Source organism: Mustela nivalis (genome assembly GCF_964662115.1).
Source record: "Mustela nivalis genome assembly, contig: HAP1_SCAFFOLD_1098, whole genome shotgun sequence".
Taxonomy (NCBI): Eukaryota; Metazoa; Chordata; class Mammalia; order Carnivora; family Mustelidae; genus Mustela; species Mustela nivalis.
The window spans coordinates 190995-209904 of NW_028135566.1; the positions used below are offsets into that span (position 1 = coordinate 190995).

Here is an 18910-nt window from a genome sequence, read left to right on the forward strand (position 1 = left end):
GTTAAGAGGAAAAAAATATGCCAAATAATTATGCCAAAAATTATGTTAAATAAAAATAGACTTAGGAAACTCAGTGACTCCATCAAGCATAATAATAGTCACATTATAGGGATACCCAAAGGAGAAGAGAGAAAAAAGTAGGCAAAACATTTATAAGAAGAAATAATAGCTGAAAAGTTCCCTAATGGTGGGGGGGGGGGTAATCCAGATTCAGGAGGCACAGAGAATCCCTCAACTAAATCAACTCAAGGAGTTACACACCAAGACACACAGTAATTAAAATGGCAAAAAAAAAAATACTGATAGAGAATTTTAAAAGCAGCAAAAGAAGACCATTATATATAAGGGAAATCCAATATGGCTAACAACTGATTTTTCAGCAGAAAATCTGCAGGCCAGAGGAGAGGAACATTATATATTCAAAGTGATAAAAGGAAAAATCTGCAACCAAGATACTCTATCCAGTAAGGATATCACTCAAATTAGAAAGAGGGTTAGAGTTTCTCAATGAAATGAAAGGTAAAGGGGTTCATGACCACTAAACCAGCAATGTTAAAGGGACATACTGAGCATAAAACAAAGACCACAAATATGAATAAGAAAAGTGGAAAACACAAAAGCAGTAAAGTAAGCATATCTGTAAAAATTAGTCAAGGGATTCATAGAATGAAAGGACATAAAATATGATACCATATGCTTAAATCATGACAGGGAGAGAAGTAAAGAATGGGTTGAAACTTAAGTGACCATCAACTTAATATAGACTGCTACATGCAAAACATGTTATATACAAACCTAATGACTACCATAACTCAAAAGATATGAATCCAAGTATATCACTAAAGAAAACCAACAAACCTTGAAAGAGAGCAAGAAAAGGTCAGAGAAGAACTATACCACAAAACAAGTACCAAAATGGCAATACACAGCAATAATTACTTTGCGATTTACACCGAAAATAATATAATGATGTATATTGACTAACAAATTAAAAAAAAACTTAAAAAAATATAAAATAAAAACTTTTAAAAAGTATAAAATAAAAGGGTGGGGGGCTGTGTGGCTCAAGCAATTAGCAGCTGCCTTTAGCTCAGGTCATGATCCCAGGTTCCTGGGATGGAGCCCCATATCAAGCCCCTGGCTCAGCAGGAAGCATGTTTCTCCCTTGCTTGCCATTCCCCTTGCTTGTGCTTGCTTTCTCTCTCTCTCACTCAGTGTCAAATGAATAAATAAAATCTTTAAGAGAAAAAAAAAAGGAGGGAGAAAAATAATTACTTTGAATGTATTAGCCCAAGTGCTCCAATCAAAAGATATAAGGCGACACAATGTATTAAAAATAAAGACCCATCTATATGCTATCTACAAGAGACCCACTTCAGAGCTAAAGCCACCAGTATATTGAAAGTGAGGGAATGGAGAAAGATCTATCATGCAGACAGACGTCAAAAGAAAGCTGGGGACAATCATCGGACAAAATAGGCTATAGCAGACAAATGAAGGACACTATGTAAGAGTAAAGGGGATAATCCAATAAGACAACATACAATTATATTTATATTCCCAACATGGAAGCACCCATGTACTGTACTTAAAACAGCTAATGACAAACATAAAGGAACTAACTGATAGCAATACAATAATGGTAGGTGACTTTAATACCCCATTTATATTGATTGGCAGATACCCAAATAAGAAATGAACCAGGAAACACTGGCTTTGAAGGACACATGGGATCAGATAGATTTAACAGACTTATTCAAACATTCCATCCTAAAACGGGATACACATTCAAGTGCACAGAGAACATTCTCCAGAATAGATCACATAATAGATTAGGCTGAAAAATAACTCTTAACAAACTAAAGAAAGACTGAAGTCATACCATCCATCATCCATCTTTTCTGATCACAACACTATGACCCTATAAATCCTCCATAAGAAAAAACTGGGATATAGCACAAATACATGGACATTAAAAACATGCTACTCAACAAAGAATGGGTTAATCTGGAAATAAAAATTGGATATCAAAAAATACATGAAGACAAATGAAAATAAAATAACAATCCACAATCTTTAGGATGCAACAAAAGCCGTTCTAAGAGGAAAGTTTAAATGACCACCTCAAGAAGCAGAAAAATCTCACACAACTTAATCTTATACCAAAAGAAGCTTGCAAAAGAACAACAAAAAATCTAAAACTTAGCAGAAGGAATGACACAGTAAAGATTAGAGTAGAAATAAATGACAAACTGAAACAAACAAAACAACAGAATACATCAATGAAATCAGGATGTGTTTCTTGGAAAAGATCAACAAAATTGATAAGCTCTAGCCAGACTCCTCAAACAACAAACAAACAAACAAACCAGAGAGGACTCAGAAAAAAAACCACAAATGAAAGAGGAGAGAGGTAGCAACAAATACCAGAGAAATACAGTTGTTTAAGAGAATATTATAAAAAGTTTATGACAATAAATTGAACAACATAGAAGAAATGGGTTAAATTCCTAGAAACATACAACCTACCAAAACCAAAACAGTAAGAAATAGAAAATTTGAACAAGCTAATTACCAGCAATTGTAATCGAAATACTGCCAACAAACAGAAGTCCATGACCAGACAGCTTCACAGGGGAAATTCTACCAAACATCTCAAGAAGAGCTAATACCTATTCTTCTCAAACTATTCCAAAAAATAGAAGAGGAAGGAAAATTTCCAAATCTATTCTATGAGGCCAGCATTATTCTGATACCAAAACCAGATAAAGGCACCACTAAAAAAGAACTACATCAACTATGATGAATATCGATGTAGAAATCCTCAACAAAATACTAGCAAACCAAATCTAAAAATACATTTAAAAAGTCACTCATTATGATTAAGTCAGATTATTCCTGGGATACAATGTATGGTTCAATATTTTCATATCAACCAACATGATATGTCAGTAAAAGAAAGATAAAAACCCTATGGTCATTTCAATAGATACAGAAAAAGCATTTGACAGAATAAAACATCCAACCATGATAAAAAAAAAAAATTCCCTCAAAAATGCAGGTTTAGGGAGAACATACCTCAACACAATAAAGGCCACACATGAAAACCAATAGCTAACCACATACAGCATTTCCTGTAAGGTTAGAAAAAAGACACTCACTACTTTCATTCAGCTTCATACTGGAATTCTTAACACCAATTAAACAACAGAAAGAAATAAATGTATCCAAATTGGTAAAGAAGTAAAACTTCCACATTTTGCAGATGACATGATATTTTATATAGAAAACCTGAAAGACTCAACCAAAAAACTACTAGAACAGATAAATGAATTTGGTAAACTTGCAGGATAAAAAATCAGTGTACTGATATCTTATGCATTTCTGTATACTAATAATGAATCAACAGAAAGAGAAAATAAGAGAGCAATTGCATTTATAGTTGCACCAAAAATAATAAAGTGTACCTAGAAATAAACTTAACCAAAGAGGTGAAAGACCTTACTCTGCAACTATAAAACACTAATGGAAAAAACTGAAGACAACACAAAGAAATGGAAAGGCATTCCATGCTCATGGATTGGAATAACAAATATTTTTAAAATGACTATACTACCCAAAGCAATCTACATTTTTAATGCAATCCTTATCAAAATATCAACAGCATTTTTCACAAAAACAAACAAGCCTAAAGTTTATATGAAACCACAAAAGCCTAGAGTAGGCAAAGCAATCTTGAGAAAGAACAAAACTGGAGGCATTACAATTCCAAATTTCTAGTTATATTACAAAGCTATAGTAATCAAAATAGTAAAGTACTGGCTCAAAAGAGACATATAGATCAATTGAACAGAATAGAAAGCCCAGAAATAAACACACAATTATACAGCCAATTAATCTTCGCAAAGGAGGCAAGAGTATGCAATGGGAAAGTCTTTTCAACAAATGGTGTTGGGGAAAACCAGACAGCAACATGCAAAAGAATGAAACTGTACACAAAAACAAACTAAAAATGAATTAAAGACCTAAATCTGAGAATTAAAACCATAAAAATCCTAGAAGAGAACACAGGCAGGAATTTTTCTGACACTGGCCGCAGCAATTTTTTATCTTTTTGCCAAAAAGATAGCAAACCTATCTTTTTCTAATAGGTCTCCTGAGGTGTGAGAAATTAAAGCAAAAATAAACAATTGGGACTACATTAAAATAATAAAAAAAAAGAACTTCTGCTTAGCAAAGGAAACAGCCAAGAAAACTAAAAGACAACCTACTGAATGAGAGAAAATATTTATAAATGACATATCTGATAAAGGATTAAGATCTATATGAAAAACTGATGCAACTGAACACCCAAAAAGCAAATAATCCAATTAAAAATGGGGAAAAGACATAAACAGACATTTCTCCAAAGAAGATATCTGATAGTCAACAGGCACATGAAAAGATGCTCCACATCACTCATCATCAGGGAAATGCATATAAAAACTACAATGAGGTATCACCTCACACCTGTCAGAATGGCTTAAAAAAAAAAAATCAGGAAACAACAAATGTTGATAAGGATGTGGAGAAAAGGAACCCTTGGGCACTGTTGATGGAAATGCAAACTGGTGCAGCCACTGTGGAAAACAGTATGGAGGTTCCTCAAAAAACTAAAAACAGAACTACTCTACAAACCAATAATCGCAATACTAGATATTGACCCAGAAAATACAAAAACACTGATTTGAAGGGATATATGCACCCCTATGTTTATTGCAACATTATTTCCCATAGCCAAACTATGCAAGCAGCCCAAGTGTCCATCAATACACAGATGGATAAAGAAGCAGCTGTGTGTGTGTGTGTACATACATACAATGGAATATTATTCAGCCATAAAAAAGAATTAAATTAAAAAAAATTAAATCTCACCATTTGCAGCAACGCGTATGGAGCCAGAGAGTATAATGCTAAGCCAAACATATCAAATACCATACGATTTCACTCATATGTGGAATTTAAGAAACAAAACATTCAAAGGGAAGTAAGAGACAAACTAAGAAACAGACTTATAATTATGGAGAATAACTGATGGTTATCAGAGGTGAGATGGGTGAGGGAATGGGTGAAATAGATGAATTAAGAGTACACCTGATGAGAACTGAGTAACATACAGAACTGTTGAATCACTATATCGTGTACCTGAAATTAATATAACATTGTATACTGGAATGAAAATCAAAAATAAAAAGGAGTTTCTCCTATGTCAGTGACTGCAGCTGAGGATGGGAAATTCTTGCCAGTGCTTTGCTGTGTTTTGGTTTTCCCTGAAAGTAGTTTATGCACTTAGCTTTAAATGGAAGATATGTGTAAAAAAAAAAAAAAAAAAAGGAATAACTTGTTGGGGTGCCTGGGTGGCAGAGTAGGTTAAGTGTCTGACTCTTGGTATCAGCTCATGTCATGATCTCATAGTCATGAGGTTCAGACCCACACCAGGATCCACACATAGCACAGAATCTGCTTGGAATTCTCTCTCCTTCTCCCTCTATCCCTCCCACTGGTGCTTGCTCTTTTTCTCTAAGATAAATAAATCTTTAAAAAGAGTAACTTGCCGATTAAAAAAGCAAACAAATCTAAAACACTTTCATTGGAGCTTGTCAAGGAAATCGGCAAGGCTACTCATATTGTTAAAACTGATCAAAATCAATTACACAACTAAACAAAATGAAACTGAACAATCTAAGTTTGGGCAACTTTTCCTTCTTATTTTATTAACAAATAAAATGTTTTGGTTCCAAATCTGCAAGAGACTGATTCCTGTTACCTTGATGATGTAGGCTCTATAATGAAAATACCTATCTTTATGGGCAAGAATCAAGTGAAACACAGGAAAGCATTAAAAAGTATAAACAAGTCCCAAAGAGTTTATTCTGTATCCTGAATATTTTAACAGCACCTGGTAGACTGAATCATAAAGATATTACCCTTGCAGAGCTTCTCTTGGAAGAGCCAGACTCAACTTTCTGCCAATCTCTCCTCATTCAAAGTTAGCAAATATAGCAAAGCAGCATCAGACTTTCCCTCTATGCTACTAAGAATTATACAGGTTACTAGACGACCACCATCACCCTGAGTACCTTTACAACAAAGACCAATGAAGCTCCTGAAGTCAGCAAATTGTTGGGACTGGAACTCTAATTGACCAGCATGCTTGCCACTTCCCACCAGCAGCTGGGCCAGGACCAGAACAGGCTGTGCTTGCCATCATGCCCCTGGGGTCTCTTCAACCCCCCATGCAGCTGTGGCTGTGCTCTAATGCCTCTTCGGGCAGATGGGAAATGGCATTTCAGGGAGTACCTGGCACATTACACAGTGATCTTCCTTGGTGAAAAAGGTCACATCTATTAAAAAGATGACTCCCTTGGGTTATTGAAATTTTCTATTGTATAAAACATTTTTCTTTAATCCCTTTTTTTCTGCCAATACTTTCTAAGGCCTGCAGGTGGCACATTTAATCACAAAGTCCCCATCCTTGCAATTGAGGGGCAATTGGATCTGCATTAATTGGTCCTTCCCTGACCCCCAAATAATCTTTCTACAATATTATTTTTCTCTTTGTTTTTAAAATTTTCTTTTTCTCTAAATGCGCTGTAAAATGTTCTGTGCCACTGGTTTGTAATTTAAGAATAATCCCAAATTATAAAACCTCAGATCAGAATAACCAATTACATATATGTGGAATACTGGCAGAGGGAACTGGAAAGACTCCAGAGAAACAGCGAGGATTGGAAACAATACTTGATGGAAGAGAATAGAACTTGATGGTTGTTTTACTTAATTAGGGATGTGACCTTGAGCCATTTGCTTAACCATTTTTGGACCTGAAACTCCTAATTTGGGGGGAAAAAAAATTCCCATCTAATACTGTGCTTCTTTCTTAGCAGATACTGTATAGCATGGATGAATATTTTTCATTTAAAAATACTTAATTTTACTTAAACTTTGGATAGCTAAGATATAATACATTGGATGAATATGTTACATACCCCTGTTTTAAAGCCTAATATAGAAACTGTTACTTCTTGTTATGTTACTCTGATTCTGAACCACTCAGAACCATTAGTGGACTAAAAATTATTCCCAGAGATACTGTTGAAATATTTATAGCCTTTGAACAGACCAAAATTATTAAGCATAAGCCCAGAATCCATAAAAATTAATTTTTTGAACTTTTTTTATTACATGTTTGGACTCAAGTTCTTGCATTGAATATATAGTATATTGATATATTGATCCCAACATCCAATGTAGAGATGAAAGATTATGGTGTTTGTCAACATGGTGTGAGATAAAATTTATTGAAACATGGGAATTTTAAGGTATGCTTTTACTTTAATATTTTTATTTAAAAATAAAAACCTTTGGTGATTGATCTAGTAAGAGTTCTCCAGGAGGTATAGAAGAGAGCGGGTATTTTACTAAGTTTAATTTCCTTTTGGATTTTATTATAATGAATGTGAAAATTACTGAGTTGTAACATGGAATTAATATTCTGATAATGAGTCTAAGAATATATACAACTACATTCCATGCTTTGAAATAGAAGGATTTACCAAAGCAATGAGGAGCTACAGAGTTAAAAATACTTCATCTTGCTACAGTAAGAAGCAGTTATGTCATCTATTATTTGCTTATGTGACTTCAGTATGAATCTTTGGATGAAATTTTTCTAATTTTTTTCATATTAAGATTATTACATTGGAATTTTAACTGCATTTTGAGGTTTCCAATAATGTGTAATACATTTTTATAATTAGGAAACATTTCATAAACATGTTTGTATAAAGAGATTTTTCAAATGTGTAAGAAAGAAATATACGATCAAAGATTTCAACCCCCTTCTACTTCTTTTCTTTTCAAAGAAAAATTACCTTCCTGTGCTGGTAGAAATAATCTCCATACCTTAAGGATAATCCAAAATGGTGATGACTCAGTGTCAGAGAACCACTGAATGAATCTTCCAAACCTTGATTTGGAATCCTACCCAATAGTATATCAAGCTCCCATATATTTCATCATCTTGTTTTTAGATTCCCCACTGCACTGTATTGGTCTTTCTAGCCCTTAACTAATACCCCACTAGCTAGACTGCTATACATATACAGAGTGTAGTAGGATGACTCCAATGTCATTGTCACTGGTTTTCTCTCTACCTCCTCCTTACTAGAATTATTTCTTTCCTGTCTTTACCTTTATTCTTTCCTATGAATTTTACTATCTCTGTATAACAATCTATGTTTCAAAAGATTTCAGGATTTGAATGTACTTTTTATTGAAATTACAAATTATTTTGAGATGATTTGTAATCTTTATGGTATTGAACCTTCCCGCTAGAAACCTAAGTCCATAATGTTATCTGATTTCAGAAATCTACAATACAAAATTTTTAATGTATTTTGCAAAATATGACCAGACCCGATTCATTTTGTGGCAAGCCATGATCTGATGTGATTTGAGACTTTACCTATCCTATTTACAGAGAGTGTTGAAACATTTAGGTATAGAAATACTTCTGAACTTGAGGAAATGGTGATGCTCTAAATTCAGAGGGGGTACTTCCAATTATATGGAACATCTGTTTTTTCCATTGATGCACCACATACAAAAAGTACACAAATTATAAGTATACAATTTGTAAATTATCCCACAGTGAACGCACTTGAAACCACTATAGATCAACAAAGATAACAAAAAGCACTCAGAAGACGCCTTTGTGTTACCTCCCAAAGGAAGGTAAACTAGTTTTCTTGTGTTTCAACTTTCTAAAAGTATAATTGTGTTACATATTACTATAACAAGGAGAAAAATTAGACATTGGGTATATGGGAAATATCTGTACTATCCTTGCCACATTTCTAGCAATCTAAAATTATCCTAGTTTATTAAAAATGTTTCACAGAAAAAAAAATGTTTTATAGGTCTGTCACTAAACACTACTATGTTTATGAGATTTACCTCAATTATATATAACAATATTTGATTCATTTGCACTGAACAGTATTCCATTCTATTCATATTCATATTCATTATCAAATTCACTTATTTGTATTGCTTTTAGTTTATGGTAATCTGTGATAATACTGATAGGAACTATTTTGTACAAGTCTTTTGGTACTTATATCCACACATATCCATCAGAGAAGGCTTAGGTTATAGAGACTGAATTGTAGAAAAGTCTTAATTACATATTTAATTCCTGTGTTATATATAAAAAATATATCAATAAATAAAATAAACAAAAATAAAAATAAATAAATAAATAAATAATAGATTTTCTATTTCTTCTTGTGTAAAGTTCTGTTAAGTTTTGTTTTCGGAATTTGTCCTTCATCTAACTTGTCAGACTTCTTGACACAAATATCAGATTCCCTAATTACATTAAGATTGTAGGACCTGTACTTATATCTACTTGTCATTCTTGATATAGTCTATTTGTACACTTTCCCATCTTTAACCTTGTCTTGCCTGGGCTCTATCAATTTAACTTCTTCACATTTAGTTTTCTCCACTGCATGATTATTTTCTATTTCATTTATTTCTGTCTTTATCATTCTTTCCGTCTGCTTTTTTTGGTCTAACTTGCTGATTTCTGGGGTAACTTTGGGGTTGATACATTGGTCATGAAATTTGAGTGTTTCCACTTTGATGCTTCATGGTGTTTTGAAACTTGCTTTAAAGCTTAGCATGAAGTCAATTTATAAATGCTTCAGGTTCATTTGAAGAAAATGTGAATTTTTCAGTTGTTGGACATAGCCATCTTATCTATCTAAATTAGATAAAATGTGGTGTTTTGTTCAAATCTTCTACCTCCTTCTTGACTTATCTATGTATTCTTTCAATTGATGTGAAAGAATGGTTACAATTTCTCACTGTGATTCTGGATTTTAGTTCTGTTAGCTTATTAAATGAGGCTATTATTTTTGGTACATACAAATGTGGTATCATCATGATAGAGTCCTCTTTTTAAGTAACTTTTAACTATCTACTTTGTCTGATACTGTATCAATATAATGCCTTTTTTGTATTAATTTCCATCCAAATTTAACACTTTCTATATTCTTATATGTAAGGTGTTTCAACTACAAGTGTTTAAAAAATTGGTCTCACAATGTTTGTCTTTTTTTAACTGGATAGTGTGCTGCACTTACATGTAAATGGTTTTGGTAGATTCTATTTCTTCACAATTCCTTGGGAGCTGAGTACACATCCTGCTTCATTGACTTAAGGTTTCTCCATTTGTCTTTTGACCTTTGAGATGTAGGTAAAATTATCTCTGCCTCTTGTCCACTGCTCTGTCAGGGGAACGTCCTATCCCAGATAAGATGGGTTCTTTGAACCTGAGTCTCAGAATAAGATAAGGAGAGACAAACCAAATCCCAGCTAAGAGCCTGAAGCTGAACTGACACAGTCTGCCCTCAAGTTGCTGATAAGCAGTAAGAGCAGGAAACACTTCTGCAAGCCAGAGGGATTTTGAGGCTATTTATGTGTGTGTATGTGTATGTGTGTGTGCATTGTAATGAAAGGTGATTAATCTAGGAAATCTACTAGAAATGTGGTGTTGCTATAAAAAACACCAAATGTAAGTCCATTACCTTCTGAGTTGGGAAAATTGTTACAGGAGACTGAAAAATAAATGGCAACCCATGGTATACAGGGTCAAAATATTTGGTAACACTGTCACCTGTGATTCCTTGGAAATCAGACAAGTTAATAAATGTATGACTTTGCTGGTAAGACAGAATCTTAATAATTTTAGCTTGTTGCTTATATCTGCATTTCTTTAGTCACTAAAAGATAGAAATGAGCTCAGAAAAGAACCAGTGTGTTTGCCAGCAGGAATGAAAGCCCTTAGGGAAGTTTTTAAAGACGAGAAAGGACCTGGCTTTGAAATCAGAGGTCATTTTATATCCCAGCTCAACCATTTATTACAGCATGATGTATCAGTTAAGAACAAGTGGTTTCTGTTTTGGTTACAAACAACCCCAAAATGTCATCGGCTTTCAGCTGATGTTTAAGCTTTAAGCTGATGAACAAATTCTTTAGTTATGCCTGGGGAATATGCCTACCCTGGTGAATTGGGTGTTCTACTCTCCATCGTCCTGGTCACAGACACTCAAGTGTACAGGCTGATGGAGTCTCCGGTTCACCATACGCTTTCATTTGACAGGAAAAAGGAACATATAAATACATACACATGTGAGTGACTTCAATAAATTGACCAGAATGGATGAGGAGGCTATCGGAACATATCTAGTCAAAGCAGCCTTATTCCTGCTTTCTTCAAGGCAGTGTGAATAATCTAGCTAATGGGAATGCTAATCGAGCTAATGGGAATAATCAAGCTAATGGGAATGCTAAAGTTTGAGCAGGATTATTAGCACCCAGTACAGTGTCATATAATCTCCTGTTTAAATATTTGTGCATCACTTATATCTGTAACTTAATTCATACTTTCTAAATCTAGGTGCTTTTATTAATCATCCTTTTTCCTCTAGTAGTGACTCAGGTACCAGGCACTGTAGTGGACATTAAAGAGATGTTAAGGCATAGTTCCTGACCTCAGTTAGTTTATCATCCCTAGAGGATCCACTGCAATAACATGCACCACAGCCTGGTTTCGTGCCACAAAACTTGTGTAGCGCTCTAACCGTGCTCTGAAGTGCTTAGCTACAGACATAATGGTGGTGTTTAGCTTTGTTTCTCAAGTTCATGGCAACTTCATTCTGGCTTATTCTTAACTTAAAGCTCTGGACTATATTTAACAACAGTAGTTATAAAGCTTTCAATATTTATGCAGCAACATTATCTGTAAAAGGTGCATCAGATACATTAACAAAAAGCCCTGGAAGTAGGTGTCATAGATTACAAATGAGAAACCTGAGGCCAAAAAGGTTAAGAAAGTTACGCAAGTTTGCGAAACTCAAAAGTGGAAGAGCTGAAACTTAGAAACCAAGCCCCTTTACTCTAAAGCCATGGTTTTGACCACTGTGCCATGTTACTTTTTTTGAAGTCTGGAGAATTGATTTTTAATTATTTCTTATCAGTTGCCTTTTTAGAGATCCTGATTTCTCATTTGTCCATCAAGTTTAGAAATTCTAGAGATTTTTCTTTATACCAAATTCTCATTAGTATAACAAATTCTATTATATATATATATATACATATATTTTATATATATACATTATACATTTAAATATATACATATATACATTTATATATAATGTATATGTGTGTATATATAATATATACAGATATACATTTATATGTGTATATATATAAATAATATGCCCACAGTCCTGATAGAGAACATTGTTTTTGACTTAAGCATCTTTCCTTTTCTCTCTCTTTACTATTATTTACTTTTCCTTTAGGTCTCTACAGAAGAGGGCTGGAGTCTGGCCAGGGAATATAACTGTGCTTTTTTTGAGACCTCTGCGGCCCTCAGATTCTGCATTGATGATGCCTTTCACGGTCTAGTGAGGGAAATCCGCAAGAAGGAGTCCATGCCATCCTTGATGGAAAAGAAACTGAAGAGAAAAGACAGCCTGTGGAAGAAGTTAAAAAGCTCACTGAAGAAGAAGAAAGAAAACATGACATGATATCCTTGCTTCTAACTCCCTTATTCTCTCTCTGAATTTTATCAGTCGGACAATTCCAGATGTTGCATTCTGTTTCAGTATTTTCTGTCTGTCTCTCCGTTTCTCTTTAAATATCCCTATAGGTAAAAGCAAGATCTGCATAACTGTACCTCTTGAGATAGTTTTGTTTTGCCCTTAACAGTTGGATGGATTTTGTCAATCAGCTGGATATGCTGTTTAAGTTTTTACAATATATTACTAAATAAAATTGACATTCCAATTGCCTCATTTCCCTTTAAAGAGTCTAGCTTCATTTGGTATGCTGTCTGGTTATAGAGGAAATTCAAAATTGCAGACAGAATGATAAAAGGCTCAGGGGATCTGCCTTTGCCTGATAAGCCTCTGATTGTTTGCATTTCAGGAATCTCAGTAAATAATGAAGAAGCTCAAGAAACAATTCAGAGCAGGAGTCTGCAGCCCTGTCTCTCCTTAACTGTAGAAGTCTTGGTGCTTTTTTGTGAAGATAAACCTTAGAAGAATTATTAATAATAGGAACCAATTGTGGGTCATTGGAGGGCTGAAAGGAAATATCCCCATATTTGCAGTGCACTGCCCTGTTAGGCTTTGGCCAAATTATCACAGTGAAGTCTCTGAGCTGTGGCAAAAGGACATTGTCTTTGTAGCAGGCAGAGGGAGGCTAATAGGAACTTGGTGGCTCTGATATTCACAAAAAGATAACCTGCTTCCTCTCAGTGGGAGTCCCTCCTAGGATTTCTTCACCTACATTGGGAACAACCACCTGCAGGGCAAGAAGCTTGTTGATCCAGAGACCCTATATTCTCCTTATGTTGCTATAATTTCCTGTCTCTTCCTACTAAAACCATGAAACACCCCCAGTTAGAGCTCTCTTTTTCTTCTTTTTTTACAAAAGATCATCACGAGAAATGAAATTGTCTATTCACTCATTGGTCCCACTGTGATTGGGTTTTTTCAAATTCATGCTTAGAAAGTACCTTACCTGAACAGTTCTGAATGTTTAACAGACAAAGTGTTAAATAATAGTTAAATATGAGATGGAATCCATCCAACCAGTCTTTATGGGTTGGAGACAGTTTTTAATCACAAATCAGAGAAAAAAAGAAAAGGGGGCATAGTTATGCAATGTGTGAACATGTATTCTTTTATTCACAATGTCCCTAGAACTTGTTAATCTCTGAAAATGCAGGAATGACTCAAGGTAGTTTAACATATAGCTGGAAAACTCACTTATCTGAAAAACAGTGGAATTAGACATTATGAGATGAGAGGACACATTTTGCATAGTAACATAGATACAACTGGAAGGAATTAAGAGACCATAGATTTTCAACAGATGGACTAAAATTTCAGCCTTTTGGAATAGTGTACTTGTGGGTCCTTTTATTGCTTGGAACCAGGGCCTTTGTCAAAACCACAGGAACTTCATTGCTCCTGCTCCTATGCACTAGGCATGCAATTAAATGCTGCCAAGTATCTCCCTTTTGAGTTTTCTCAACCTCCATATTCTATGGTGTAGGACACAAAGTAATCAGTTTTTCCCATTCTGTAGCATCCTGCAACCAAATCCACTTCATCTTTTCATTCTCAGGCATTCCTAATTAGGGGAAAACCCAAATTTTAAAAAGAACCCATGAAGATGATATGAAGATATTCTTACAGTTACAGAACTGGTCTTTACTTCCTCCTGTCCTTGGTTCTGAATATTTAATACTCTGCTTTTGTCCTGTTAAAAAGGGGTTAGTGTATTCTTTTCTCCTGGAGCCCCTGACCTTCCAGAACCTTTCCATGTCTGAGAAGACTCTATGAATACTGGATTCCATCAGAGTCTTCTGTTTGCTAGAAGATTCAATCTAGGAAACATAGTACTTGACACTTAGTTTTATATGATGGAACTACATCGTTGAAAACCTGATGAGTGCTCAATCTATGAATACTAATAGTGTTTGGTTCTTTTCCTAACACAACTCAGTCTTTGTAAATTTTATTACTGTAAGCTACACTGCCTTTGCCTCTAGAGTTTGTATCTCTTTTTTGTTCTTCTTTTTCTTTATATTCCTTTGTGCTAATAAATAATCTATATATTTTAGAAACTTTTAGTGAGGTTAGAAATGGGTAACACTTGCCAACTCCTACCATTTCACTCTACAGAAGGAGGGAGGTCTATAATTTATCACCTGAAGGCTGCATGGATGTGAGATAGTTATTAAAGACAGACTTCAAGCACTGTTTTTAGACCAGTCTTCCTTCTGGAAGACAGGGCAGAAGGAAATATTCCAGAAGAATAAAACCTAAATATTTCTGCCCAGGGGCTACTGCTTCCCTCTCTTGGCATAAAACCAAAATGCCAAGATTTTGTTTTTGATCATTATCCCTAAAAACTTCCAACCAGACCTAGAAAATCTAAGTTAATCTCAAAAGCTCAGAGAAAAAAACCACAAAGTACCCATGCCTACATTGCTAAGGAAATGTCAAGAAACTTTTGAAAATAAGCATCCATATCCATTATAGATGAATGTGTAATCACCCAACACAATTTATCAAATAGTGACTAAAAGCCTACTATTTACCAAGCACTTTTCTAGACACCACACTCATTTGTGTGTGTGTGTGTGTGTGTGTGTTGAGTGAGTTTAACAAGGCACTTAGGAAACTCTAAATACAATTTTCTACCATCCAGAAATGTATCATCTATCTATTTTTAGATGTTTTTCATTAACTTATCTTGTGGGTCCCCATGATAAAATAATTCCTCAGGTCAGAGACAATAGCAGTCTAAAATACTATATTTTGTGTTCAGTAGGGAACTTCCATAGAAAATGCCAGCGAGAAAAAAACATGGGCACTTGGGTCGAACATTACTCATATCATACTCAGATGTGCAAGGAAAAAATAGTTACATTATTTTTAACTCATCTGTTCTTTCTCAAAAACCCCTGACTAATGGGTAGCTGGGGCAGGGGGTACAAATTTTAATTCAGTGAAGTAATTTAGTGTCAATATGAGGCAATCATTTAAGAAATATCCTTAAATAACACAACCTCTGCATCGTGTACTTAGGTTAGTGTTTGATCATTCAAATTTCTGCCCTGTTTCCTTTCCTTTCCTTTCCAAAACTGCATGTGGGAATAGGGGAAAGGCATGGCTTACATAATCTCATGACAGTAGAACTCCTTCCTCATCTTCTAAGTCCTACAGTATCCTCATCATCCTCTTAATCTTTTTAACCAAGGGACTGCCAAGAAATTGGACAACTTAGAAGAAATGGGTAAGTCCCTAGAAACATATAACCTACCAAAACTAAAGTAGGAAGAAGCAAAATTTGAACAGATTGATAACCAGCATAGAAATTAAATCAGTAATCAAAAAAACTCCCAAAAAACAAAAATCCAGGACCAGATGGCTTCACAGGGGAATACCTATTCTTCTCAAACTATTCCAAAAAATAGAAGAGGAAGGAAAAATTCCAAGTTCATTCTATGAGGCCAGCATTACCCTGATACCAAAACCAGATACAGATACCAAAACAACAACAACAACAAAAACCACAAAAATCCTCAACAAAATATTAGCAAACTGAATCTAATGACACATTTAAAAAAATCATACACCACAATCAACTGGTATTTATTCCTGGGATAAAAGGGTGGTTCAATCATCACAAAACAATTAACCTGATACATCACATCAATACAAAAAAGGATAAAAACCACATGATCACTTCAATTGATACAAAAAAAAGCACTTAACAAAGTACAACATCCATTCATGATATAAACTCTCAACAACACAGGTTTAGAAAGAGCATACCTCAATATAATAAAGGCCTTTTTATGAAAAACCCATAGCTAACATCATACTCAATGGTGAAAAACTAAGAGCTGCTTCCTTAAGGTCAGGAACAAGATAAGGATGTCCACTTTCACCACTTTTATTCAACATAGTACTGGAAGTCCCAGCCAGAGCAATCAGACAACATAAAGAAACAAAAATTATAAAATTTGTAAGGAAAAAGTAAAACTCTCACTATTTGCAGATGACATGATACTGTATATAGAAAACCCTAAAGACTCCACCAAAAACTACTAGAACTGGTAAGTGAATTCAGTAAAGTGACAAGATACACAATTAATGTATATGGGTCTAGCCTGATTTTTTTTTAATTTTATTTTATTGTCATAATACCATTTGACATTGACATCTATCTTCTCAATAAATTTTTAACTATAAAATATATTACTGCCGACCAGAGGTAAAATATTATACATCAGCTCTGTGGAGCTTATTTATCTTGCTTGAAACCTTAGGGCCTTTGCTTAGTAGCTTCCCACTGCCCCCTCCCTGTAGTCCCTGGCAACCATCTGATTCTGTTACTGGACTGGTTGACTCTGAGTACATTGAAGGTAGTCAGGTTAGGCCATGGTAAATAGGTGCTTTCTACTGGTATACATGAAATTGTTCTTTGCCTTTGAGTCTCAAGGTCCTTCCCAATACAGTGTCTTTACTCTGACCCCAGGTCTTTTCCAGAGACCTCTACCAGTATCTATGCCACTTTTTGGGATCCCTCTCATGCCACACACAGGCTAGGGGGACTCTGAAGCACTGCTTCAGTGAAGATTTGGAGCTCTACCCCCCCAACCCTATTGAGCTCACATGGGGCTGCCCCAAAAGAATCTAGCTTACTCCTAGTATTAATTAGCAAAATGGATATATAATTAAATCAATGGATAGATCAATTAGGATGTGCCATATCAGCTATAAACCCTAAGTGTATCCATGACCATGGGAAACTCAGTTTCTAGCCCAAGTTCTCGAACTTCCTGTCATTGTTCATTCCCATCATGGAGGTTCCCACCATTAGCCAGCCAGAGGGACCTAGGGTATAGGATTAGGAAGAGGATTAAGTATAGGATTAGGTATAGTCCATTTGCTTTTTAGTGTCTCTCTTCCACAAACCATCTGCTGGATGGGGGTAGGCTGCATGCTTTTCTTTTCTCTAAGTTATCCTTCAACAACACGCTGGCAGGCAAAATAAATAAGAAAAGAGAATTTAAGAGTCCAAGATGAGAAATGCCTTGTTTATTATAGGTGGCTTGTAGTCTTCTTCCGAAGCACCAAAATCTACTGCTTCAAAACACGGAAACATATCCATAAGGAGGTCACATACGTTTTTAAAAAAGCCATGGATCAAGAAAAATTTCAAGATAGAATATACTTTAAAATATTTTAAAACATAACGATCCCCATCACACATGCAGTATCTTGTAATATCTAATGTCTTCTGACCATATTTGTATAAACTGAAGTTGTAGTTCTTCTGGTTTGGGTCTTTATATGATCCTAGGAGATGCCCTAAAACCATACTAGTGTAAATCCTCTGTCAGCTTGCATTTGAACCCTTGTGCTTTGCTTGAGGTTTTCCTATTAGAGTTTCTAAATGGGTTTAGATGACAAAATGTCATCATTTTTTCAGGCCATATATCCACTATAAATGTAAGCATAAGAGAGTAGAAAATTTCTCATTAAAATGTCAACAATATAAATGTATTTGTCATATGATTAGTTGCTATTTTTAAAAGCAGAGCAGATGGGCCTACAATGAAGGGACAAAGAACATATGAATTTTTATGAGTGAAGAAGAGCACCTAGACCATGCATCATTTAGAAGATAACAGGACTGTGTAGCCTCCCATACCTGGGAATGAGGGACTCATAGGATAGAACAATGGAAACAGAGGCCACAAAGTGAGAGGATAAAGAGTTGTTGACCACCAAAGCTCAATCAGGGAATAAGCATGTACACAAAACCGACATGGAGAGACTATACCTTACTTTCTTCACCCTTTTTGCTTCAAGTTCCACTCTGCCTCTAATATTCCATTAGAGATTGAGATAACTTGGTGTAACTTTCTGCCTTCAAAATACTGGTATAAATAATTAAATTTTATGGCTAAGAAAGCATAGCAATCAATCAACATTTCAGCTATGTAAAAATGGGTGTAAAGTAATTATCAAGGCATTACCAAAGTAATGATAATACCAGTGTGATATATATCTAATTCATTTAAATAATTTGTGCCATATGGGGGTACCTGGTGGCCCAGTGGTTAAGTGTCCAACTCTTGATTTCAGCTCAGGGTCATGAGACTGAGTACCATGTTGGGCTCCTGACCCAGCAGGGAGTCTGCTTGGCATTCTCTCTCTCATTTTGCCTCTCCCCCACTCCTGCTCGCTGGCTCTCTCAAATAAATAAT

General features: G+C 35.0%; 1 protein-coding gene across 1 annotated transcript in view; it reads left to right on the top strand.

Annotated features, from left to right (window-relative positions):
• Positions 1-12908, top strand: part of LOC309857704 (GTP-binding protein Rit2) — a 201237-nt gene extending 188329 nt beyond the window's left edge. Inside the window, exon 2 of the mRNA XM_082750439.1 lies at positions 12414-12908. Within this exon, the coding sequence (XP_082606565.1) occupies positions 12414-12641 (228 nt within the window). The 3' untranslated portion in view covers positions 12642-12908. The remainder of the gene's footprint in view (positions 1-12413) is intronic.
• The last annotated feature ends 6002 nt before the right edge of the window (positions 12909-18910 follow it).